Source organism: Monopterus albus, unplaced genomic scaffold (assembly GCF_001952655.1).
Source record: "Monopterus albus unplaced genomic scaffold, M_albus_1.0 scaffold44.1, whole genome shotgun sequence".
NCBI classification, from domain to species: Eukaryota; Metazoa; Chordata; class Actinopteri; order Synbranchiformes; family Synbranchidae; genus Monopterus; species Monopterus albus.
This window is the reverse complement of record NW_018127924.1, coordinates 1,276,136-1,302,579: the sequence shown is the minus strand read 5'-3', so window position 1 is coordinate 1,302,579 and position 26,444 is coordinate 1,276,136. Positions and strand designations below refer to the sequence as shown.

Below are 26,444 nucleotides of genomic sequence, written 5' to 3'. Positions count from 1 at the left end.
ATCCTCTTCTACAACCAGACCAAAGGAGGAGTAGATACTATGGACCAGATGGTTGGCAACTACACCTGCAAACGCCAGACGCAGAGGTGGCCCATGGTGCTTTGGTACAACATGATTGATGTCGCCGCTCTGAATGCCTATTCATTTTTGAGGGCTCAGCACCCTGAATTTTACACAGGCATCATCGATGGACGACGACGCTTCCTCACAGAGCTCTCAAAGGAGCTTGTGACACCTCACATGAAAAGTCGACTGGAAGGTACCCCGACCCTACCAACCTACATCACTGAAGCAATGGGAAGGTGTGGAGTGACAAAAACTGCTGCGATCCGGCCACAGGAAAGAAGCACACAGGGCCAGCAGAAGAGAAAGAGGTGCCAGTTGTGTCCAAGAAACAAAGATCGCAAAGCCACTGATTGCTGTTGGAAATGCAGTACTCCTGTGTGCAATGGTCACACCCAGAAGCAAGTAGTTTGTGACAGCTGCACACAGTGAAAGGAGATAAGATGTTTGTGTGTGTACATATGCGTGGACAGTGTTATGGTCTCCAGACCTGTTGAATGTTCTCTGTTCGTCCTCCAGATATAGGGACACATAAACATGTTTTGACACCTGATTGATTGATTAAGTGCTAAAATGTGAATGAAAAGTAAAAAATGTACATGTCAAAAATGAAATTACTCTTTTGTTTGAACAAAATATATCATCTTAACCAAAATGAGAGAAATGTCTTTAGTTTATTGCAAAAACGCATTGATTTTAATTGGGGTCATTTTTGACCCCACTCGTGGAAGAGTGTAGGTATTGGTAGGTTGTGCATCCAAGGGTTAATTAAATGGCTTTGGCTTTGCCCAGTCATGGGCAAGAAGTAGTCTGAAATGTTGTGTGAAACCCTGTTGATTTATCTCTTTCACACCTCAGGGCCAAGGAACAAAATAAAATGAAAAAACAAAAAACAAAAACAAAAGACAACCAAAACGTTTTTCACCATTATTGTGTAAAAGACTAAAACTCATACCTCCATTAAATATAGTATCAAGCATCCATGCACATACATTATTAAAACTTATTGTGAGGGTAACAGCAGCATCATGTTTGCTGCTTAATGTATTGTCTGTGAAATTTCCTACCAGATTACAATATGAGCTTGCCTCCTCTGTGGAAACATCATGAGAGTTATTTGGTCACAAAGGGCAGCGGCTTGCCTACATCAGGAGACAGACTGGGAAATAGTTCACTCCCCACACTATTTAAAGTCCTTTTGCCGTGGTGAGGAGAGCATTCAGTTTGCTCAGCTCAACAGTGGCATCATACAAATACAGTAAGTACTTTGTCTTACAACATTGGCTTTAATGTTTGATTGCTATGAGGGTAAAGGAAGATATTCAGTAGATTGTTTACTTAAGTAAAAATAGTGATACCATAGTTACAAGTAAAAGCCTTGCATTCAAAATGTTAAGTAAGTGTACACAAGCATTAGTATAAAAATATACTTAAAGTAGAAGTACTTGTTATGCAAAATGACACATTACACATTAATTTCTATCATATTATTGTATTGTATTGATGTATTATTGTGTGCATCACCTTAATGTTGCAGTGGAAGTTTAATTATTTCTATGCTTTTAATTTGAAGTTCTGCTAGTTACCTTTGTGAATTTCCCACCAGAGATCAATAAAGTCTTATGTTTATATTTAATTTTGATTTATACATCTGATTCTGAAAAGTAACTAGTGACTAATATGATCAAATAATGTAGTGGAGTAAAAAGTACAATACTTACCTCTGAGATGTAGTGAAGTCAAAATATGAAGTGGCAAATACTCAAATAAATTACAAATACCTCAGACTTTTTTTAAGTACAGTACTTGAGTAAATGTACTTATTTTCCACCAGTGATATTAGAAATAAAAATTCAAATGCTGACAAATGTTTTATTCTAGAAAATATGTTTTAGCTTTCGCAGGTGTTTCACTTAAAATTTCCACATGTATAATGTGTTCTCTATTCATCAGTCATCATTTATTCAGCTTATAATCACTTTGTTCCATGTTCATTGAAGTATGAAGATCCTAATTTAACATAATAGAATTCATTCAAGATTTTTTTTTTTTGTAAAACCTTTAACATTAGGAATCAATCTATTTCATTTTATGTAACTTATGTATATATGTTTTTTTAAAATAAATTCCACCATCAAGAATGTATCCTACTGTATATATATGTCAGCCCTGTGATAGACCTGTACAGGGTGGACCCCATCTCTCTCCCAGTGTCAGCTGGGATTGCCTCCAGCCCCCTGTGACCCTATTCAGGAATAAGCGGTATAGAAAATGGATGGATGGATGACTAAACTGTGAAAGTAAATCTCTTGCATGCAAGGATGTCACTGTTAAATGGAGTTACATCTACTTGTTTTTCAGTCAGTTGGGAAATGTGTTTACCAGTGCCCATTAGTGCATTTCCTGCACATCTGGCTTTTACAAATATACTCAATTACAGTGATACTTATTTACCACTGATGGAAGGAAGGGATGGGTAGGGTGACAGACAGTACAGTGTGTCATTATCAAATTCACCAAATTAGACAAGAATGAAGCTACACTGTCCAGTTTGTGCTGAATCAGAATCAGCTTTATTGCCCAAGTATGTTTAAACACACAAGGACTTTCACTCTGGTAGAGACTCTCAGTGTATTATATAAGGCAACAGGAAAATAAATAAAAATAAAAATGTATGCATTTAAAATAGGAAGAATGTGCAATCAAATGGGACAGAGAATAGGACAAAAAGAGAACAATCTATTTATAAATATATATATATATATATATATACTGTGTAAATATACATTCTACATATTGTGGAAGAAGAGCTTTCAGATATATACAGTGGTTTTATTGACAATTTATTGCACTGGGGTGATTGCTATCCTGTTATGCATACCGCAGTGTGAAGTTCTAGCTGGACTACAAAGAATGTGAAAAACGTGGATGAGTGGTGACTCATTTATTTTATATTGTGGTCAGGACGTAAGTGCAAGTCTGATGCAAGTATAAGACGTACTGAAATATTGATGGAGCCTAATGGAAACCTTTTTTTGATGGAAATGTCTGGCAATATCTTATTACAAACAAAATGGGTGAAATTGCATTTTTTAGTTTTCTTCAGAAACAATGCTACACCTGTAACCTGTAAGGGTCAGAATATTAGGAACACCAGCCTCTACTGAGCCAGGGAAGGGGGTAAATCATACACTCAGTGGTCAGTTTATTAGGAACCCCTGTGTCAGACTGATTCAGTCTGACCCACCGTGCTGCAGTAAACCCTTTTCCTTGAAGATGATGATGTTCAGACTGTTGCTGGTTCAGACTGTTGCTGGTTCACCTGTGCTCTCACTGCGGAGGCTGCAGGCTGTGCTGTTGTTCAACTGGACTGGGTTACACCGAGAGCTGGCTCTGCTGTTTGTACGTTGGTAGACGGGTATTAAACAGGGCTTTTATTGTGAAAACAACACTCCAAAACTGTTGACTTTTAGAAAGGGGTTTTTCTTCTGAAAGAACAGGTCTAATTTGATTTAGCTGTGTGATAGTGTTAAGACTTTAAATATGACCAGAACAATAATTTGATTTTATGAGAAAGAAGCTTAATACTGCAGCACTTAAGGGAATGCAGATGACCAGATGGATCGTGACCTCGGCACGGGGTTAGCCTAGCTTAGCAGAGGGAAGCAGCTAGTCTGGCTCTGTCCACAGGTGACAGAATCCACCTGCCACCACCTCTGAAGGTCACTGATTAACACATGGCCTTCTGTCTGTTTACATTGAGAAGGACAATGTTGTTCCTGGGGAGTTTTGTGCTGGAGCTCTCTCTTACTGAACAACACAGTGACTGTGTGCAGCTTCCTGAGGTCACGACCCCAGGCAGTTTAGACATGTGAAAGACCTAAAGATGTTTCCACACAGAAAGCAAAGTGGAGTTCATTTGCACGGGCACTTGTACTAAAGTATTTCCTCTAAAAAAAAAAAAAGAATATTAGGAACACCTCTGAATATAATGTAGTCCAGTACAACATCACCGTTAAATATGACCTCAATAATACACATATCATCGAATTTATACGTTTATGACAATTTCACCAAAAACTGAAACATTTTGAACGTCATAAATACAGATGTTAAGGTGGAAGTATTGCATTGAATTGCATGCAATTGTACAGGTGTACCTAATAAAGTGGCCACTGAGTGTATATCATAAGTGTTTGAAGTAAGTTGTACTGTACATAAGTGTACTCTTGGTTCTGAGTGACAGTATAAACCAAGGTGTTGTTTTAATCCTGAGAAACAGCTTCTCTCTTTGTTCGTCAAGGGAATGCTACTGTGTAAGATCAATAGGATTCCACTGATGATTCTACATAGCAATTTGTTTACCAAAAATCTCATTTATTGTTTTCCAATTTTCATGTGCCTCATACAATACAATATAAGCTCTTTCTCAGTCTCACCCAAAGATGCCTAGGACAGACTCAAATAAAATATCCAGCAGCTGTGAAGAACCTAATCAGCTTCCAAACATTTGGTGGGTCTGAATGCCCTTCTGGGTAAAACCATAGTCGTCTGTGCCCATATCCCCTCTTGTTGGGAGGATGCTATGGCATAGGGTTATCTATCCTGAGTCACATAACACTGAATGTTGTTCATTGGGTTTATGTACAGGGTATATGACTTGATTTAAAATACAGTATAGTGGATTTCTTCTTCTTCTTTTTAGCATTTTGCTCTTGCTTGCATATAATTATGTGCATTCATGTGTGTGTTTGTGCTTATGCCCAGACACGTGTCATTGCCATCTCCACTGAATGTCTGTTAAGTGATGAACTTCAGCAGGGACGTGGTCAGACAGACCAGTTGTTACACATACGTCATAGAGGATGAGGATCCAGCTGTGGCAAACCTAAATGTATTTGAGGTGAGGCTTACAGTACACCAGAGCATAAACCACTGTCTCCATAATGCCATTACACCTAAAAGCTATGTACCCATAACAGAGTGACCCTCATAATATGAATCTTTGACCATGAAGACCTGCCCCTAGCATTTGGAATCACATTGATATAATTAGTTTGAAAGTTATTCAGGCAAATGGTATTTCATTAATGGCAGTTTTCTTCAGGACTTGGCTCAGTAACGTGAAGATACATCAAATCTGTTGACACCCTGCTGCATCAGGAGAATTTCAGCTAGCATTTGATCTTAGTTGCAAGTCTGTACCATTATTTGTTGTGGATCAGTACATCTGTAATATTACTTACTACCCAGATCATATGTTGGTGTGTGGTAGATCTTATGTGGATGTTATTGTGCAACGTACAGTAGTCCAAGTCCAAGCATTGTAGACATTGTATAGTTGGAGTTGAAGTTGAAGGAAAAATATTGAAATTTGGTCCTAACTCATGCTGGTGAAGAACCTTATAGAAAGTCATGGTAAAGAGCTGAGTAGGGACCTAACGACAAATCTGGTATCGTATAACGTTGTATTTAAGACAGAGTTGCCTGACAATAAAACAAAGAGTAATACCTGTTATATTTCAGCAACATCAGAAACCACTTAAGGATAAATGTTAACATCTATCAGCTTTTACCAGAGTTAGTCTTGTTATCATGAATCTGTGGTGAAATCAGATGTGAACAAATTGAGTTGTATGTTAACGGACATCTTCCCTTCTCTCTCTGCTGCTTTTTATATTTAACTGTAGTTGACTGAGAAGGGTGACCTGACTCTCCTGGGTAACCTGGTGAGGAAGAGCCCAGACGTCATGAATGAGAAAGATGAATGTGGGGCTAGCCCCCTTCATCATGCTGCTGGAGGGGGCCATGTCAATCTCATCCAATTCATCACCTCTGTCATAACTTCACAGGGTAAGCACACGTCAGTCACTGCTTTACACTTCAGCACAAGTAAAATGTTGTGAATCACTGTACAGTCATTCTTTAAGCTACTGTATGGAACAGTATGAATGATTTTTATAAATATCTGGCCTAGTACATGTACTATAAGAGGTGGCAGTATTTACAAGTACCTTTATGTATTTGTGTTTGTGCACATGTGTGTTATGGTTTGTGGATCTCGCTTTCTGTTTTTCTGATGTTTTTCTCCAGATTCCGTCTCTCCCTGCTTGTCACGTCTCTACCAGTGTAATCACCCATCATTGCATCCACCTGTCATTCGTTATCTCCCATTTTAGTCTACTACATATACGCCCCTTTTCCTTTTGCTTCTTGCATTTTTATAGTTCACTGATGCTTCTGTCCTTGCTATTCTACACTGTGCATGCTTTGCACTCCCAGCTTCGTTCCCAGGCTCTGTGTTCTCCGCTCCCCAGTCTCCATTTCTCCACGCTACTTACCTGTGTCGTCCAGTACTTGCTCTGTCCACCGTTCTTTTGCATATGTACTAAACTCCTTTGTGTTCAGCTCCTGGTGTGTCTGTACATTGGGTCCACTCCCACCTGCTTTCTGACAATGTATATTTTCACATGTACTTGTATCCTCAGAACTGAACAGCTGTGATGAGCAGGGCAACGTGCCTCTACACTGGGCAGTGGAGAACAACCAGGCCGAGAGCTGCAGGACTCTTTTAGACCTGGGGGCCAACCCCAATATTCTCAACAAGGTCCTCCTGTCCCCTCTGCACCTGGCTGTCAACCTTGGATACAACATTCTGGTGGAAGTGAGGAGGCTGAAAAACAGTTGAAACAGCAATTTATATGAAATTTGTTTCCTCTTGTGGTGTTTTCTCAGAAATAACATGGTCATTGCCGATTTTTTAGGCACAAATGACACACCCCATCTTGATTATTTGGAGGTGCTTTTTGAGTGATGACTGAAAATGACCAATGAATTTTTGGTTTGGGTGTTTTTCTGTTAAGAGACTATAAAAAATTTATGGTACAGTAGGAGTGGAGTCAGAAAAGCAGGTTGGCATTCTGTGTATTTTTGCTCATGATAGAGTAGTCTTGTTTTGTTTTCCCCGCATTTGTAGTTTGCTTCACATTTTTTATTTGTGATATTATATAAAAATACATTAAACTGTGTTTTTGTCATTTGATGTTTGCCATAAATGCAGCATTCTTCAGAGCCCTAAGGGGGAAGGGACTGCAGATATGTAATATAATCAAATTTAATATTCAGATTTTTATACAGTGCCTATTTGAGTAAATTTGCTTTGTGAATTACATTTTCAATGCTTGTCAAGCTTTTTTCCTTTAGTTTTAGTTCATCCTGATTTCCTGCTAACAGGAAAGATGGTAGGCTCAAAAACATTGCATCATCAAATTTATGCCTTAGGAGCTTTGAGCAGCCACTGCATTCCAAAGTAAACCCATTGCTGTTTCCATATCTGACTCAGCAGTCTACTTATCATGTTATCCCCATAGCATTTGGCTGGTAAAGGGTAAAGGATGCAGACATGGGTATTAGAGTTGAGAACAGTAGGCACAGGGTGGATCACATCGTGTTTATCTCTGCCCCCTACAGCTACTGGTATCTTACAGCATTACAGACTGTAATCTGGAGGGAGACCTTGGAAACAACCCCTTGATGCTGGCCTGCTCCATCAACAACTGTGAGGCTATCAGAATATTGGTATGTACAAGGCTTTCAGACTATATTCATACATTCTTAGTGTATACCTGCATCAGCGCTTAAAGGATAACTGTCATCCATGCACAACGTCTTACAGTCATGAAACTGACAGCCTGCTCACTGGAATAATGTCTGTCTGTCATCCATTCTCCTGTCTCCCGAAGATGAAGCATGGAGCGCGACTGTGCCAACAGAACAAACTCGGCCATTATCCCATTCACGCAGCTGCCTTTTCTGGTGCAAAGAAAGCCATGGAAGAGATCCTGAAGAATGGTATGATGAAATGAATAATCCATCATCAAAACTGAAAGTGCTGACAAAAACGAAAAAGGTTTTTATAAGGCCAAACAGCTGGATGACAACAGAGTTCAGATATTTTGCAGAAAAATGTCCATGATACTTTATACAGAGGTCGCTGACTGACAGTGTGTTTATCCACAGTGGGAGGTCTGCTTAGTAAATGGTGTGCTGCTAAAAAAGGTTTAGTCCAGGGACAAAATGTTTATATTTCTGTGATTGCTGAGCAAGGGAACTGATGGCTATTCACAGTACAACATGAAAGGAGCTAGATATTAAAGTGAAAGTAGAAAGGTATAAGATGGACCTCAGTAATAAATACAAATAAACTTACACCAACAAGCATTAACTAAAGAAAACCTTCATTACAAGCCTTATATGAATACAATGTTTTATTCACAATTAAACTGTTTAATTTTGTTTCGGCAGGAGAGGAGTTGGGCTACTCCATTTTAACACATATTAACTATTTAGACAAATCCAATAGCAGTCCCCTCCATCTGGCTGTTCGTGGAGGGAATCTTGAAACCATTCGCTGCTGCATCGCTAATGGGGCCAAAGTCGACCAGCAACAGGTACTGACGGCACAAAACAAACAAGATTAGGTACACATGTCAGCGTTGGTTTAATACATAACACTGCATGCATCTGCACTTTTCATAAACCTTCAAACTGGGCATAGAGAAGGGCAGACATTTGGTTGTCAAAGTGTTGGCTGTTTTTCATACCAGCATCACATAATCATAAATATACACCTGGAGGCTACAAATAACAAATGCTTCTATTCAACTTCCATCTGTTCACCTCATGACTTGCCAGATTTGCATTTTTTTAAATCTCGATTCCATTTGCCTTCAGCTGTAAAGCATTTCCCAAACAAAACAAAAAAAAATCTCTGTGTATTTTTATAGCAGGTTAGTGTTATCACTTCTATCTGGGAGTGACCATTATGTCTAGCGGCACAGATACAGCTGGAATAGTACAGTAATGGCTTCAGTTGGCTAGAATGATACAACATTGCCTCCATTTATACTATAAAGCTGAGTGGAGCAACCGCTGGCATCCTCCTGTCAGTCATGTGTTCATCAGAGGCTTGTGTTACACCTGTGTTCAGTCAGCAAACCTGCAAGTTGCTTTGCTAATGTTATAGTGGGGACATGTGTGAGTGATTAGTGTGCATGCTGCTTCCTGTGTACAGTACAATATGTGCTCTGTCTAACTCGGTATGAGGCAGTGATTCTGTACGTAATAATCCTAATTGTGTCAAAAGAGCTTGTGAATATTTATTATACTGATTTACTGTATTCATAATGCATCAGTGTTTGTGGCTGTCCAGAATGACAGGTCCACGCCGCTTCATTTGGCCTGCACTCAGGGTGCTACTGAGGTGGTCAAACTGATGCTCTCCTCCTTTGACCAAGTGGAAGATGTAATCAACCTGACAGATGGGGCACATCAGACCCCTCTACACAGGTGGGCTCCCCTACGCCTCCATTTTGATACTGACAGTATTCAGTCTATTGATCATGTCAAGTTTGTTTGGTAAGTAATCTCCTGTAAATTCACAAACTGTTTTTCTTAATGTTCTGTTTTGGTACAGATTAGTGTTACAGAGCTTTAGACATACAGATGCAGTATGTGTGTTTTGATAACTACTGACAGACCCCTGTTTGAGCTAGACTGTGGCTTCCTGTTTGCTGTACAGAAATGACAAATCTTGGCAAATATGTATATATTCCAAAATTTAGAACTATTGGTTTATCTTCACAACATAAAGTACAAATACTAAATGGATAATAATCTAGAATTGATTCTAGATTCGCTGTAGTCTCTTTCTTCCTGAAGAATGTCACCAAAATACCAGGATACAGTTATTAAAATGTCACTAAATGAACCATTACAGTCCTGGAGTTAAAAGTGTAGCCACAAAGACAATTCTGGTTGTTATCATGCTCTGATAAAGATAAATTTGATTTAGCCTGTCCCTAGTTGATATCTGACCTCAGAAAATCATGTGTTGTGTGGTTGGTTTACAGCAATTGTGTTTACTTTTCCAGGGCTACTATATTTGACCATGCAGACCTGGCAGAGTACCTAATTTCTTTGGTAAATAAGGCAGACAAATATACACAAACACACCCCACACCTGTTATGCAAAGGAGATTTCCAACATCAGTATCATTCATTCATTCATTTGCCTTTTCCACCTCGTTGTCGGCGGGGGGGGGGGGGGGGGGGGGGGGGGCGGGAGCCAATCCCAGCCAGCAATCGGGCGAAGGACATCAGTATCATGGATTGTGTTATTAATCTGTTGCCTTAAGTGCAAGAAAATGCATCAAATATGGAAAAACTGCATTTGTTCAACAACTTTTGCATTTTTGATGGGGACTATCTATACTCTTTGGATTTTGTAATTCGGTCATCCTGCCACTTTATCTGTAATCATTGCCACCACTAAATAGCATTAGTATTTCAAACACATCTTGCGAAGGTTAAAAGTGCTGCCATTTCCCTGTAGACCATCTGTCACCATCTGTAGCACTTTATAGCCTGTTTAAACAGGCTAGGAAAAGGTTTATTTCCTGTCAGCTCATTTTGTTAGCAAACACTGGAGCAGAACATAAACTTGTATACCCTGAGTATATCAGATGTCAAACTATGAATTAGTCTACAGAGACTGACATCAGCTTTCACCAGAGACTATTCGACGGCAGAATATAAAATTGAAAGAGGCTCTCTACCAATGGATCCACCAAGGTTTTGGGCTTGGTGTATTGCTAATTTATTTTGCATGCATGTTGTAAAGTAAAACTAATTTGACAGATATTAACTATAAAGCACTGGAAATATCTTAGTTTGATTTGATGTAACAACTTGTCATTGTTTTTGGTTTTTCATTCATTAATACTGACAAGTATCACATTTAGACTCTGGCAAGGGGGGGGGGCTCTCAAATGGGGGTGGCCAATGCCATCCCTGGCCATCCCAGGCTCTGCCTATGCTCAAAGGTCTTTACAATTTTAACAGTGAACAACACCCTGTGTCCTTAGACCCTTGAAAGAGACAACACTTTAATGCACTTTCTCCTCAGGGTGCAGACCTAAACAGCACTGACTGTAAAGGAAACTCTCCCTTGCTGCTGGCTACGAGCTGTGGAGCATGGAAAACTGTGGCTCTGCTTCTGTCAAAAGGTGAGCCTAAGTACTGTACTTCGTAACTCCTCAAGCAATGCTTGCATAATTTGTAAAAAAAAAAAACCTAATACAGTATTTATTGCAATCTTTTTAGGGGCAAATGTAAATGTGAGAGACAGTTATGGTTGCAATTTCCTTCACCTGGCCATTCTGCAGCCCAAGGGTCTGAAGAATCTCCCAGAAGAAGTACTGCAGGTACATTTGTCAGTGTAGTCTGTTTGTAGCCTACCAAATGCACCATATGTGGCTTAGACAAAGATATCACTAAGACTAGAAACTGTACTGTCCTTGATCAAAGCTGCATGAATTCAAGGCAGATGACAAGGTTCCTTACACTCTCACTGAGCCAGATAATTATTTAAAACAATGTAAACTTAACCAAAAACTACAATGAGCCAAAGCCTTCAAAATGAGCACTAGTGGACAGTTGATGTATGCAGGTTTAGAGCATACATTAATGCTTGCAGGACTGCTGCAGAATGCTCAATGCATCTGTGCAATACTTAATATGGGCCTACAGTAATGTATCAATACAAGGTGTTTAACATGTTTAACTTTTAGCTTAACAGTGTGAAGGTATTGCTGAGTTGTGAGGACAATGAAGGCTGCACCCCACTCCACTACGCCTGTAGGTTGGGTATCCATGACTCAGTGAAGAACATGCTGGGCCTCTCAGGGCAGGTCGGTCTCAAATGCAAGTCGAAGGACAAGAAGTCTGCCCTCCACTTTGCTGCTCAGTGAGTTTGACCAGCTCCCAAGGGAATCACTTTCCATACTAGTGAACTAAACATCACTGATTTGACTTGATTTTTGCTCCAAGTTGCTTAAATGAAAGTACCAGTAAGGTCACTGCTGTTGACTAATGTGGTATGCAACATGTATGCTCTTTGTTTATATGTTAGTGTTTTATATTTTATAATAGATCCCATGGAATTGCTGGTAAAAAGCTAGAGCCATTACTTTCTACACACAATCTCCTAATTTATTTTGAGAAATTGCTTTATTAGGGTTTAATGCAGTTGCACATCATCCTTGTCTTAATCAGCTTCACTAGTAGCTTAGGATCATTCTGAAAATGTTCCTCTAGTTACTCTGTGTAATATGATACTACATTACTTTGTCAGCTTACGCTAAAATTTATCTTACATCATAAGGCAGTTCCAGCCAATGGGTAGAGACAGTTCAAATAAACAGTTTAAACACAAAAACTTTCTCTAGTTATTCAAGAATCATGCTCCCCCAGCTGGAGCACATACCTAATACACAGTTATCCAAAGGAATTCTCACAAAGTTGAAATTAAATTAACAAGAAACATGTAAAGAAATGTTATTGATAGTGTGGAATGAGTGGACAGCCATTATTTTTGATATTGATTTTTCCACCCTGTACTGTAGGCCAATTTCATTAGTGCTAGAGAAGATGTGATGGTCACTATGTCCTGTATGATGTCATACTTTAACTTTTCTAGACACCTCATTTCCCCACCTGTCCCTGTGCACTGACAAAAGTGCTGCTGCTAACTTTAAAAGTTTGAGGTGAAGAAAGAGCATAGCATAACTTCTGATACAGGTTTAACTCCTTGTAGTTTACAGCACCATTATTTATTAAAACACCCCAAGCTCTACCTGCTTTTTAACTAAAGGTTCATGCCTTTTAACAATAACATTAGGTGTCTGTAAACAAAAATAATTCACCAAGAGGAAATGTGCTGTATTATGCCTCAAAGCTCTGGCTTTGTTCTCTGGGCTTTGCACACAGTGTTTCTACTTAAAAGATAATCAGATCTTAAGACTAAAAGTTCTTCCACAGCCTAATGCTTCTCCTAATCTCTGTTCCTTAAGGTATGGACGCATCAATACATGTCAGCGACTGCTAGAGTCCATTACAGACTCTCGTTTGCTAAATGAAGGTGATGAGCGGGGCCTGACACCTCTTCATTTGGCTTCAAAAGGGGGACACACCAAGGTGGTACAGCTGCTACTGCGCAAAGGAGCCCTCTTTCACAGGTTACCCCCCAAAAAATGATTGAACGGTCACAAACAAAACAGCATGTTGTACTATTATTTCATCTATACACTGTGTAGACATACTTGCAAACCTGCAGCGCTTGCTCTACATACATCTGTCTACAAGTTTAATTTGTTTTATTTGTTGTTTGTCCTGTGTGCAGTGATTACAAAGGTTTGACTTGTCTGCATCATGCTGCATCTGAAGGGTACACACATACTATAGACATTCTCCTGTCAGCCAATCCCAAGTTACTGGATAAAACAGATGAGGATGGGGTATGAAATACCATTGTTTACTATTTTCACACTATAGCCTTCAGTCATTTATGAATGATATGTTCAGCTGGTTTCCAAACACCAGGGCACTAATAATTAATGTCCTATAATAAATACAGTGCACTGCGTGCTGTTATTTTTGTATCTTTCAGAACACTGCACTCCATGTTGCAGCAAGAGAGGGACATGTGGCTGCAGTCAAGCTCATGCTGGCTCGGGGAGCAGAGCTCATCTTAAACAAGAATGACACTTCATTCCTTCATGAAGCTTTGCAAAATGGGAAAAAAGATGTGGTGAATACTGTAATTGACAGTGAGAGGTGGGTTATTAAAACTGTTATGTAAAAGAAAAGGCTCAAGTTTAAAATAACTTTTACAACTTTTTCAACAGCACAAAATTTGAAGTTGAAATGTTTTTATGTGACCATACCATTATTTAGACTCCAGTAGTACCACAAATCACTAGTTTACTTTTGGAGACACAGTTTTTAAAATGTCTACACTTTTTACTGGTTTTAAGGTTATTTTTTTTGTATTTCATCTACCAGATGTGCTGAGGCTTTACAGCTGTTCAAACACAACTCAAGCCAGCGATGTCCCATACTAGATATGATAGAGTTCCTGCCTGAGACCTGCAAGGTTAGAAAAAAAACACACTATCAAAAAGTGTGTGTGTGTGCACATTAACTCGCCTCATACACTGTATACAGGATACGCTGTCTGTCACATTATTTTTTACTTTCTTCAATAGCACCTACTGGACCGCTGTGTGAAGGAATCAGATGATGATCACAACAGTCCTGACTACCATGTAATTCAGCTACAACTTATACAAAACACTCTCTAGCATATCTACTATATATACAAAATGTATAAAGTACTATATCTACTATACAAGGAAATAACTGCAGTTCTTTATTTGTTGTAGATTGAATATGATTTCACATGGCTCCAAGCCCCCATTTCAGTGAAGAAGTCGAGTGACAAGACTGGAACGTATCAGCCACTGGCTGCCCTCAATGTAAGCAGCTTCCTTCTAGAATATGACTAATGTAGCACAATGCAAATACACCGCTGCCCCATGACTGATGAGCAGTGACTGACCGTAAACTTAACTCCTCACCTTCATGTAGCCGAGTGCACTTATTTTGCATGAGGATAAGCCTGTTAAGGGATAGTGGAGACACTTTTCACCATCCACTGTTCTACAGTGACAATTATATATGCAAGGTCTGAGGCTGAGATTTTACTTTCAATACCCACTGCCGTTGGCTGTCGTAGTGCTCAATCTCTTATTGTGCATTGTAGTGGATGTATCGGGGGAGGTGGAGGAAGGGTCACAATGCCATATCATCCTTTACCAAGTGCCATGTGTGATTAGTGATTGTCTTGGACAAACACTAACTTAAAAAGCACACCTTTGTACTGCAAATTCATATAAGACTGGATTATATTATAATTAACTTTGAACTAATTTCCTTTTATGAGTGACCAAATTTACCAGGCTTTATTGAAGAACTCTGCCAGAAGAACAAAAGATGTTATGTAATTGTTAGTCATCCACATAGCAACCACCACTTCCTTCACTAGTGTCACTGCATTATTTAATATATTACAAAACACAATCTTTGATCAACATAGTAAAACGGTGCATGTTTCTCCCTGCTGATGTGATCCTACTATACTCCTGTGGAGATCAAGAATATGCACATATTTTAAACCTCTTTTTAGCTCAGGCTGCTGTTTCCTGCTTGTATGTGTGGTTAAGAGCAGACTGTTTTGCTACTCTTATTGCAGGCGATGGCGCAGTACAACCGCATTGAGCTCCTCAACCACCCTGTCTGCAAAAAGTACCTGGCAATGAAGTGGTGTGTATGTGTAATTCAACCCCTGAGTGATTTTATTTGACAGTTTGTGACTGCTGCTCAGATTGCAAGAAGCATGATTCCCTCTATTCCAAAATACCATTGCATCATTTACTTTGAATGTCACTTTTCTAATGTCATAACTGCTCTAGGTGTCTTTCTTTTTCATCCACAGGGTTGCATATGGGAGCAAAGCTCATTTGCTCAACATGTTCATGTACCTGTTAGGCTTGCTGCCTTTGACTCACCTGATGGTGACTCTTAGGCCTACTATGAACACTACTGACACAGGCGAGCACAGTATCATGATGGTGCCTGTTTCTTTCCTAGAGGTACTAATGACAGTGATCAGTATTAAAAAAATAGCTGCATGTGAATGAATCAAGTGCCTATATAGCACAGTTATAAACATGATTATGATGCAGTATATATCCCTGAATTAAGTTAAGTCTTAATTTTGTTATTTCACAGCAAAGTCTGTTCTTGTCCTTCTGTATGGTGATGGTCTTTGTCATGAACATCTGTTGCATAGCGAAGGAACTGGTGCAGATAACGCAACAGGTACTGTTACGCAAGAGTCATTACCACACATAGAACTTGTGCTTATAAATCTAGTGGATACACTAGCAGTCACTGTGTGTGTGTGTGTGTGTGTGTGTGTGTGTGTGTGTGTGTGTGTGTGTGTGTGTGTGTGTGTGTGTGTGTGTGTGTGTGTGTGTGTGTGGTGATTTACACAGATTTGGAGAATCAGTGAATGCCCGTGGTCAGACCTTTACCCTACCTCATTTGACCACATTTATAAGAAACACTGCCACATCACATTCCATGTTCAGAAATGTACAGTTCAAATGGTGTCACACATGATTATCTAAGTGAAACACTGTACTGGCTACTCAGGCATGGAACACTGGGTAAGAAACTTTGTCTCCTTGTTAAATTATTTTGTATTTTTCTCTTATCACTTGAAAGCGCTGGAATTACTTCAAGGATTTTTCCAACCAGTGTGACTGGTTCTCGGCCGTCTGCTCTCTTCTGTTCATCATCCCCATCATGTTCAATGCAGAGGGTTCTTTACACTGGCAAGCAGGGGCAGTGGCAGTTTTCAACTCCTGGGTTGGATTTCTCCTTTATCTCCAGAGGTACTGTTCATTCTGATTTAAATGCCTCATTTCCTCTTATGCCCCATGATATATTTTTCATGGTGCAAAAGCCACAGTTTGGTATAATCTGCTGTTTCTTCAGGTTTGAGGGTGTTGGTATCTATGTTGTGATGTTTGGGGAGATCATGAAGACACTGGTCCGGATTGTTATGCTGTTCTTGTACCTGATGTTAGCATTTGGATTGGCGTTTCATGCTCTAATGCTAAACCAGGTAGGAGAATATCAAGCTAATTCATGTATAAGCCCTGCTGTATTTAACCATAATAAATGTCCTTTTTGTCTACCCTTAGAAAGAGTTTGACAGTGTACCACTGTCAGTGATGCAGACCTTTGTGATGATGGTCGGGGAACTGAACTACCAGAATAACTTCCTTGATACTTATCTAAAACATGAGCTTCCGTTCAGTCTCTTAACCTACTTCATTTTTGTGAACTTTGTTCTGCTCATGCCAATACTGCTGGTGAACCTGCTGGTAAGCATGTCCTGACTGTGAACAGTGACCTTCCATCTACACATTAGTTCTTTTTGCTACATTATTTTTTGTTATAAAATATTATATTTGTTCCGGTGCTTTGATTCCTTTTCCTTGCACTTATGAACAGCTCCACTTCTCTCATTAAAGGTGTGAGTTGATGTTAATAGCTGAATATCTGACATTCATTATAAAAGCTTTTGTTGTTGTAGATTGGTTTAGCAGTTGGAGACATTGCAGAAGTACAAAGAAATGCTTCGTTAAAGAGAATTGCCATGCAGGTATGTGTGAAAACAGTCTGTTCCCAGGTTTTCTCTTTTAAAATGTATGTTGCCTTTTCAGAGCATGAAACATCTTTTAAGTTGCTTGCTCTGTGCTTGCCCAGTCTGCCATGGCTATACTGTACTTTGTGGACAACCACACATTCAAAATATGTAGCAAAATCCAAATAAAACTCTAACCTGTTTGATTCACAACAAATGCAAATATGGCAACATTTTTGCGAGAAGTGACATGTACTTAATGTAACAATATTAAGTAATGATCAGCAGAGGCTGTCAAAATCTGACCTTTTGACCTCAGATTGACCTCCACACCGCTCTGGAAGATAAGCTCCCTTATTGGTTTATGAAAAGGGTCGACAAACCCTCCATCACTATCTACCCCAATCGCAAGTGCTCCAGGGTATGCTCAGTGAACAGCTATTCAACATTTATTTTCTTTGTAACTTATAGCAGTTAGACATCTGCCTTGATCTTGCTCACTTGTTTTATAGCGCTACATAAACCAACTCATCTCAGGGGAAGAGGAGAAAAATGATGTTTGGAGTCATCTGCAGTCCAAATCACAGAAATGCACTCTGATAGAGAATGAGCTTGTGAAGCACAAAAGCAGGTAAAACAAACTGTGGTGAAAGAAGTACTCAGATTGTCCACTTAAATAAAAGTAGCATAGTCACCTTAGAGAGAAGTACCACAAATGCAATTAATTACCATAAGTCATGCAATGGTTAAAAGTGGTTCATGCAGAGTGCGCACTAAAAGGTGTGTGGAAAATAATTTAAAATAGTGGAAAAGGACAACTTAATAGCTGTTTTTGATGCATGTGCGCCATCTAGTGGTTCCAAGACTGAGTGGCTGTGACCATGTTAAAGAAGGATATGACTGTTTGTTCTCTAGGATGAAAGAGATGTCCAGCATGCTGGAGAAGCAGCACAACCTCCTGAAGCTCATCATCCAGAAGATGGAGATCACCTCGGAAGCCGACGATTATGACGGTCCTGTGAACATCAAACGCGGCACGTGGCCGAGCTTGTGCCAGACCAAAACTAAAGGACACCGTGTGTCTCGGTGGGTTCCACTGATGAAGGCCATAGAGTGTAAAAAAAAGTGAAGAGGGTGAGCCAAATAACATGTAAACATAGCGATTACATCATTTCACAAACGGAATTGTCACTCCATACATTAATAATCTATATACATATAACTGTATATGACTACTTCACAATGTAATTCATTATATCAAGAGTTTGCCATTGTCAAAGCTTAAATGTATCTGCTGGTCACACATACTGAAGCTGGTCACTTAATTAAGCACACTTCATTGATTAGTCTATTATGTAGTTTCAAAGAATGTGAATAATAGTTGAATACTGAATATAGTTGCATAGTATGTGGTATTACTGTGAAATGTTTTATCCAGTATATGGCACTAAAGTTACCAGTGACCCACAGTACTGTAGAATGTAATGTAGTTTCATGGTGTGTGTGTGTATGTAGTGCTGCCATACATCTATTACACAGTTGCTTTTGCTTCTTTGTGTGAAATATGTGAGCTTTCATTTATTAAACATGAGCTTTCACTTCTCTTCTTCCACCTTATTAAACATAAAATGAATTAAAAATGAGCCATTTTAATTTTTTATGCACAAAACTAATGCTGCATTTCAGTTTTCATTCAGTTTTAGTGTTTATTGAAACTGATTTGTGATAGAATTAATACTGCAATAAAAGCCAAGAAAATCTCCCAGATGTGGGTGAGTTCATGTTTTGTGTTATTCTGAGCAAAACGTCAAAGCTGATTTTCCCCAATGTGCATCACACAAGGAGTGTTTTCTCAAAGGAGACTGTGATGGAGGGCTCTGGTAGGAGAATGGCTGCAGTGTAATGTGCATGGCTTGATTCTAGCCGGGGACCTTTGCTGCATGTCACAGATCTTTAAATTATTGTATATGGTTTCAGTTGAGTGCCTTGCAGTAACTTTCCCTGTAACAAACTTTTTGTTAATCATTTTGGTAAATTGAAACAGTTATTCTGTTATAGACAGGTGTGAAATTTAAATTATATGAATTACATTTATTAATTATTGGATCTTTGTATTGCAGTAAACGGAAAAAGTCAAATCAGATTTGTCACATCATTAGTGGCCTGGTATCACATGTTAACTTATCAGGACTTATTTGTCAATAGGTCTCTGCTCCACCTACTAGTAAGCGGATGCTCAGTAGGTGCTTTTCTTTGATAGATATTAGAGGACCTTTAGTGGCCACAACAATCTCTTAAGTCCACTATTAAGCAAAGTTGGTTCCTACTGAGCCATAAATGGGCTACGTTGTTGAAAACAAGTGATAACGGGCCACTGACTGGTGTGACAACATTCAGATCGGGTGCAAACTTGTGGGTTTTTTTAAAGTCCATACAGGCTGGGAATGGTTTAATGCATGACACAGTAAAACTTCTAAAGCTTCACAATGGTCGATACATTTGTGTTCTTCCTTCTTCACTGCTGCTGCTTCATCTGCTGCAACCTGTTTCAGTGGCAATCATGGGAATCACAGGAGGTCAGGAGGTAAACAGAAAAAGGCCTCTGACATCATGAGCCTGCACCTGTTCCTCTGCTTCTCCCAGCAGAGGTTGTGACCCCTAAAGGTTTTTGCTGATAGACAAATTCTAGCTCTCCCTTCAAGTCAAGTTTAAAGTGATATTTATTTCTGTTGGCTCTGAACCTAATTATTCCCAGGGCGACTACAATAACCATGTAACTATCAATTACACTAATGTTTTGGACAATATTTTCTACTTTTACTTGAGGAGCTACATCTCTAGAATGACAAATAAGTAGGATGTTTTATGTCAACCTGCTTCTTGTTGACAGTCAGTGAAACAGCTGAAATATGTGTCACATAGCCAGTACCCTTTTGTGTCCCTTAGCTTGTGCCTTCAAGTGTGTCAGTGAGCCGTTCACCTCACTGATGGATGGAGAGTCAGGGGATGAGATGGCAGCATGCCTGAAGCTCTGACATCCAAGGATTAGCTGAGATACATCCAAGGTCCTGCTGATGTCAGGTACTGTAAAAACTGCACTGAAGAGCAGGACTGTGGGAAGCATGGCAATGTGTCCTTGGAGTATTCCTGGTCATGGAAAGAGGGAAACATGAGCTGAGGAAAACTGCACAGCAGTTCAAAGTGACAATGAAAAGCTTTATGGCAATGAAAATTTGAACTGGAACATCAATATGTGATAAACATGTTTAAAGACTGAACATAATAGGAGCTCACTAACATGAGATTCAAGCCAGAGTGCTGCTTGAAATTATACACCATCCTGGGAACTGCTACAGTACAGTAAAGCATTTAACGTAGTAATTCCTCCCCTATAGTGACCCTGGCATTCAGCTACCAACTTCAAGCATGGATCTCAGCTGCATTTAGGTTCATCCTTGGCAGGGTTTTTATATTTTTATAAGAAAAGAAAATCTTAATTTCACACTTATGGAGTAAGGGTTAAACCTGGGACCTGGGATTTTCTGGGACTATTATGAGAAAGTAAATACTGTGTGGACACAGAATTTCTATTTTTACTGAGAAATTGGGTTTCCACTACTTCAAACTTGATCCAGTTTCCCCTGGTACAGCAAATACAGTGTTTCTTTCTCTGAAACGTTCTAGGTAGTAAGCACATTTAGATTTGTAATCTGGCAGCATTGTGTAAGGCCTAGAACATCATAGTCCCTTCTTCTTTTCTGCAAGCTACGTTGTCTGACCTGTATGGTCTCATGCAAAAATGCACAGTAAAACTAATGCGGTACTATGGGAATGAAGATGGTGCCCCGCTGCCTCTGCCACACCCTTGTCATGCCAACGCTCCAGATGTCATGGGAACCAATAACAGCTGGTGCTGTTGCACACAGGCTGCGTGTGAAAGGCTGCTCCATCTGCAGAAACCCAATCCCTCTGTGAAACCAGAAAAGGATTAGACACTTTTGATAAGGTCCTCAGGACATTTCTATTACCAAAACACATCTGTGGGACCGACAGACCAAGGGAATGTTTACTATATACACTATCAGTCAAAAGTATTAGAGCACTCCCATTTTTCCTGTCTTTTTTTTTTACATTTAAGCAGCAGTGCAGTGAATAACCTTAACTGATACAAACTGCCAGAGTCACCAAAAACTTCATTATACATTTCATATAAAAGAAGCCCTTTTCAGGGAAACAGTAATAGGTTAACTTGTTTTTTCCCTCAGTGGTGGAAGTAAATTACACCTTAAAAATGTATGCAAACAATTTCTACAGGTGTCTAAACTTCTGATGATTACTTACAGCAACACATTTTTATCTGTACTGGAGAAAGGCAGTGTTGGAAAAAGCCATGTTACTACACAAGCCTTTTCAGTGTTTTATTATGTAGCAAGATAAGGAGCCAAAAATTATTTAAAAAGCTACAGGCTGTGTAGAAGAAAAGAACAAGATGATAGCCTTCAAATGATGGAATGGTAGCACAGTGTCCAGACTTTGCAAAGCAACCTACAAGTGCAACACATCTGTGGGAACTTCTGCAGCAGTTCCGTCTTTCCGAACAATATTTGATTTCAGTCGCAGAAAAAAATGCCACAAGTGTCTTTTTGGCTTTTGAATTACACTAATAGCAACTGAGGGTGACTCCAGTTTTTAAAAACATTGCAATGAGTCCAAAAGGTGCATTACTCCTGTAACACACCACATTGGAGAGAGTATCTCTGTTTAGTATAATTAAAAGTTATTCTGCAGTTTCACTACAGCTCCCACTGGATTTACCAAGTTATTTCTGTACAAGGCTTAATGCAGCCATCGAGCTGCAAATGAGCAAAGTGTTTAACAGTTTGCACAGGGAAACAGAGTTATGGTCACACTGAGGTCACGGTGGCTTGGAGAAAAAGGGGGAGGAGGAATGTTCGAACAAAAAAACTGTAGTGATGTACAGAAGTCCAGGACACTTAAATCAGACGGGAAGCAGGCATTTATATTCATTTAGTCATTTTTAGAGAGAACCGCGATTGTGAGACTTGACCTCATGCCAGATGGTTTTTCATTTTTGGGAACTTCAAATAAGGTTTATTTTAGAAACTGTGGTGGCCTGTTAACTCTTTTAGTTTTATAAAAGCTAATCACGTTGTTCAGTCAAAGCTGTCCGCAAAGGGCCTCTCCTGTCTGCCTCCAAGTCGCAGGTGAAGCCGCCATGTCCACTGGCTCTGCAGTAAGCGATGCTGAGGACTATGAGACATGTCACAGAAGAACTGCAGACCCTTTGCAAAAGACCGCGCGGAAAATGACCTGCTGTACTTCCAACCGGTATTTGGACGACGAGTTGGAGGACGACGGCGTGGACGGATGTATGAGACATGAGCGCAGACTCTCCAGGGCGCGTCAGAAAGATGCGCGGCAGTTGCAGAGGAACGCGGCCAATGCCAGGGAGAGGGCGCGGATGAGAGTGCTGAGCAAAGCTTTCTCCAGACTTAAAACCAGCCTGCCCTGGGTACCAGCGGACACCAAACTGTCCAAACTGGACACGCTTCGACTTGCATCGAGCTACATATCTCACCTTAGACAACTTCTGCAGGATGACCGATTCGAGAACAGCTTTGTACACCCGGTCAATCTGGTAAGAAGATGTAACTTTATTAGGGGTTATTTTTTCACTTTAGCAGGTTATAGCGTCTTATAAGGTAAAATGGCTAATCCAATGTTTAGAAATGACATAAAACTAAATACCTCAGTTAAATTTGTTTTGTTTGCACCAAATGTAGATCTTTTTCAGGACTGATACAATTCATGGGGATTCTGAAAGATGTGTTTGATGTGTCTCTTTACTAATAAATGTTGGGGCTGGGATGTGGCCAGGTGTGTGGTTTTCGGACCAACACATACAGCTCCAAAACAAATGTGGGTCCTATTTCCCGACTGCCCTTGTTATCAAATAATAGGACAGCATTAATTTTGGTTGAAGTTGGTTTTTACTTAACAGAAGGGTTTAAATAACAATAGTCAGTCCCTTTTTTTATATGTCGAACAAAAATAAGACAACAGTAGTGGACTTATTCCTAACAGCACATACACTCAAAATTATCCGTGCACAATCTGGTACAACTATATCAACAGATAACTTTCCAGATACAATATATTCAGACTTCACATTAGAAGCAACTCAAACTCACTTCAAGATGCCGGAATTCTGGAGTAAATACCCCGAAGTCGTAGACAGTGTTGTCTCCCCTCTGAACAAGCCAAATTCACAATGTTGTCAAATAACACAGAACTACAACCTGTAACCCATACAGACTTCATATAATTTCTGTCAGACACTTACGCCGTCACGGAGCTTTGTATTTCCCTGCGTTTCTCTCTTTTTCTCCTTCTCGGTCTCTGTTTCTCTCTTTTTCCCGCGGGACGCTCGCCTGTGATGACGTCACAACAGATGCGCCCTCATACAGGTGTGGGTGAGCACTGCATGTATACAACTATTATAGCGACACCCACTGGGCACTTACTCAACAACACCTTACTGCACCAGGGAGAGTTTCAGTAACTCCCCTTAGGAAACTGTAATTTCATTACTTGACCCGGCTACATAAAACTGTTGTCTTCTGCTTTAACAGACTTGGCCATTTATGATAACAGGGCGATCAGAAGACCAAGACATCTCATCCACTGTAAGACTTTGTGGAGCTACAGCATAGTCCACCTCTCTTCACGAACCGGATTTCTTCTTCTAGAACCTGAAGTCAGCCAGTGAAGTCTTCTTCAGTAGCTACGTCTGTGACCTCATGTCCTAAACAAACCTGTAGTTCATTGTGTGCATGTTTGCTGAATTCAGTACCATGGCATGTTTACACTGAGTCTAACTTCCTGTTTTCAGTTTTTTTTTGTTTTTGTTTTTAAATCCCCAAATAGATATCCGTACTTGCCAAACTATTGATCAGTGAACCTGGTTTAATTACACAGTATTGATCACATCACTAGAATCTCACTGACATACAATAAGGGCTTGTGAGATCACTCTGTTTGTAATATACAGTAGCAATCTGCTTAATATTCCTATCTGTATATATTCCAGTACCTTTGACAGGAATTCAAATGCAGTTGTGCTTTTTCTGTTTTGCTAATTTGACTTGTTTATATCAAAGGATAATACACATGTGCAGATAATCTATAAAATAGATCTATTTATTCTCTTTGTGATATACAGTATCTGGGCTTTAAAATGTTTGCATTTCAGATCAATGTGTTAACACCAGCCATTTCCCCCGATGTTAAAATGTATGATTCCATTGATTTAACAGTATGCTTTTATGTGTTTACTTCATCCATAAATCAGGCTAAATCACAAAGTACAGATTATGTGACTTGAAATGTGCAGTAAGCCGAACTTAATGGTTCAAAAGAGACATGGCCAGTATTTCTGCAGCACTCACAGAGTATGACATGAAAACCCAATAAAGACTATCTGATATTGTGTCATTTTTGCATGTAACAATCTCTAAGAGTGCAGTTTGGAAGGGGTGGAAAACTGTTTACAAATCAGTGTTTTATTCAAATGAACATAAAAGTGGATTTTCTGTTGTCAAACACATTCTAATCATTCTTCTTTGCTAAAACACAGTTAACAGTATCTTTTCCACAGTGCTCATTTAGGGACAAATGCTGAATCAAAATACACACACCATCATGAGATCTAATTATGAAATTATCCTTTATCACATACCCTTATCACACATCACAGACAGAACTCACTTTTATTCAGTTGAACCACAAAATGATGTGAGTACAGATGTGAGTACAGACCGGGACAGTTTGATGGGACAGGCAAACAAAGTACCGTAGCTGAAAACAGAGATGTGGAGAGGAGAGGAAGAGTTTTCATCAGGTTCATGTAGAGTTGCAGCTGTTGGCCATGTTGGTGACTTTCCCAAAATTGCTCGCCTGGGAAAAACCAGTCAATCTGCTGGACCTCAACAGCTAATGAGCTGCCTTCTCACACACAGTCTGTGCCCACTCTTGCACACCCTATTTCAAGGAAAGCAACTTCTAAGCAATGTGCATTTTGGCTGCACTGAAAGTGAGGCGCCATTTAATTAATTTAATTAATTTAACAAAAAATGGCATGCGGACATGGAATAGTTCACCCACAGTGAGTTGACGGCAGCTCTCTGACAGTTTGTGCCTATTAACGGCAGCACTAGCTGGTGCAATAAAGACACTACTGTTAAGGCGACACAGTGCTGCTGTAGCCAGTTTCATTTCAGGTCTGGTCAGTTTGTAATGTTGTATGAGTGGCATCTAGTGGTGATGAATGTGATGAACATAGAACAAATTCAGGATATTCCTCACAATCAGCCAAAAAATTTAAAAAACAAACAAACAAACAAACAAAAAAATCATAATAATGCATTTGTCTACAATGTACACTTTGTGGCTTCTCAGTTAGTTAATATAAATTCTTCCAATTAAAAAAAAATCACTTTGTAGAGAGGATATCAAGAGTAGGTCTCTTTAATGAAAAATTAAAACAGTTTAAAGCCTATGAAGAAAATGTACTTCCTTTACTGCTGAGTTACACCAACCCCATCTGTGTCGTACTTACTGCATATATGCAAATAAGCATTGTTATTCACACAGCCAAGAGGTAAGCCAAAGCACATTAAGTAACTGTCCTAAAGTTATTCTAGTTATTGTGAAAAAAAGTTCTAGATTGGTTGAAATTGCCATTTTCTAAAAATCTAGTTTTTAAAAATATTTCTCTTTAGGCCTCAATGTTGAGTTGATGTTAGTTAATCGATAAAACATTTGTACTCATTAAAAAAATGCTCCAGTTAGTCTGAATGAAGCATTAGATATTAAAAGCAGAAATATCAGAGGATATTTTAACAAAGCACAGGTGTAAATAATAAAATTAAAGATGGTTGTATTGTTCATGCTGGCTCACTCTCACTGTTGTGGCTCACTGGGACACTTGAATAGAACAGAGCCATCCTTAATGTGTGATGAAAAAAAAGGGACATATACTGATTTTGCCTTTAAATTGCTTAAAATAAATTTAAAAAAAGTTGTTTAAAGGCCAAGTTTCAAGTTTTAGGACAAGGATAATACAACAATTATACAGCCAAGAGAAGCTCATTGCCTTCTTAAGCAGTGTTGCAGTGGTTTCAGTATACGTCTCGATTTCCAGGAGCCATGAATCCTTATGTCCAGCAGGGGTCAGCATATCTTC

General features: G+C 39.4%; 2 protein-coding genes across 2 annotated transcripts; both read left to right on the top strand.

Annotated features, from left to right (window-relative positions):
* Positions 1-5,813: 5,813 nt before the first annotated feature.
* Positions 5,814-18,818, top strand: trpa1b (transient receptor potential cation channel, subfamily A, member 1b). The gene is made up of 26 exons (XM_020600027.1): positions 5,814-5,916; positions 6,552-6,727; positions 7,534-7,641; positions 7,806-7,914; positions 8,368-8,513; positions 9,275-9,411; positions 9,996-10,044; positions 11,030-11,129; positions 11,227-11,327; positions 11,694-11,869; positions 12,975-13,139; positions 13,304-13,418; positions 13,571-13,737; positions 13,966-14,056; positions 14,169-14,228; positions 14,346-14,438; positions 15,215-15,285; positions 15,458-15,614; positions 15,754-15,843; positions 16,252-16,421; positions 16,525-16,654; positions 16,734-16,916; positions 17,129-17,197; positions 17,499-17,600; positions 17,692-17,810; positions 18,095-18,818. Exons 1-26 carry the CDS (start codon positions 5,814-5,816, stop codon positions 18,306-18,308), a joined length of 3,201 nt encoding a protein of 1,066 aa, XP_020455683.1. The 3' UTR covers positions 18,309-18,818.
* Positions 18,819-22,318: 3,500 nt separating this feature from the next.
* On the top strand, positions 22,319-24,117 carry msc (musculin (activated B-cell factor-1)). The gene is made up of 2 exons (XM_020600046.1): positions 22,319-22,838; positions 23,833-24,117. The coding sequence occupies exons 1-2, from the start codon at positions 22,416-22,418 to the stop codon at positions 23,911-23,913; spliced, it is 504 nt and encodes a 167-aa protein (XP_020455702.1). The 5' UTR covers positions 22,319-22,415; the 3' UTR covers positions 23,914-24,117.
* The last annotated feature ends 2,327 nt before the right edge of the window (positions 24,118-26,444 follow it).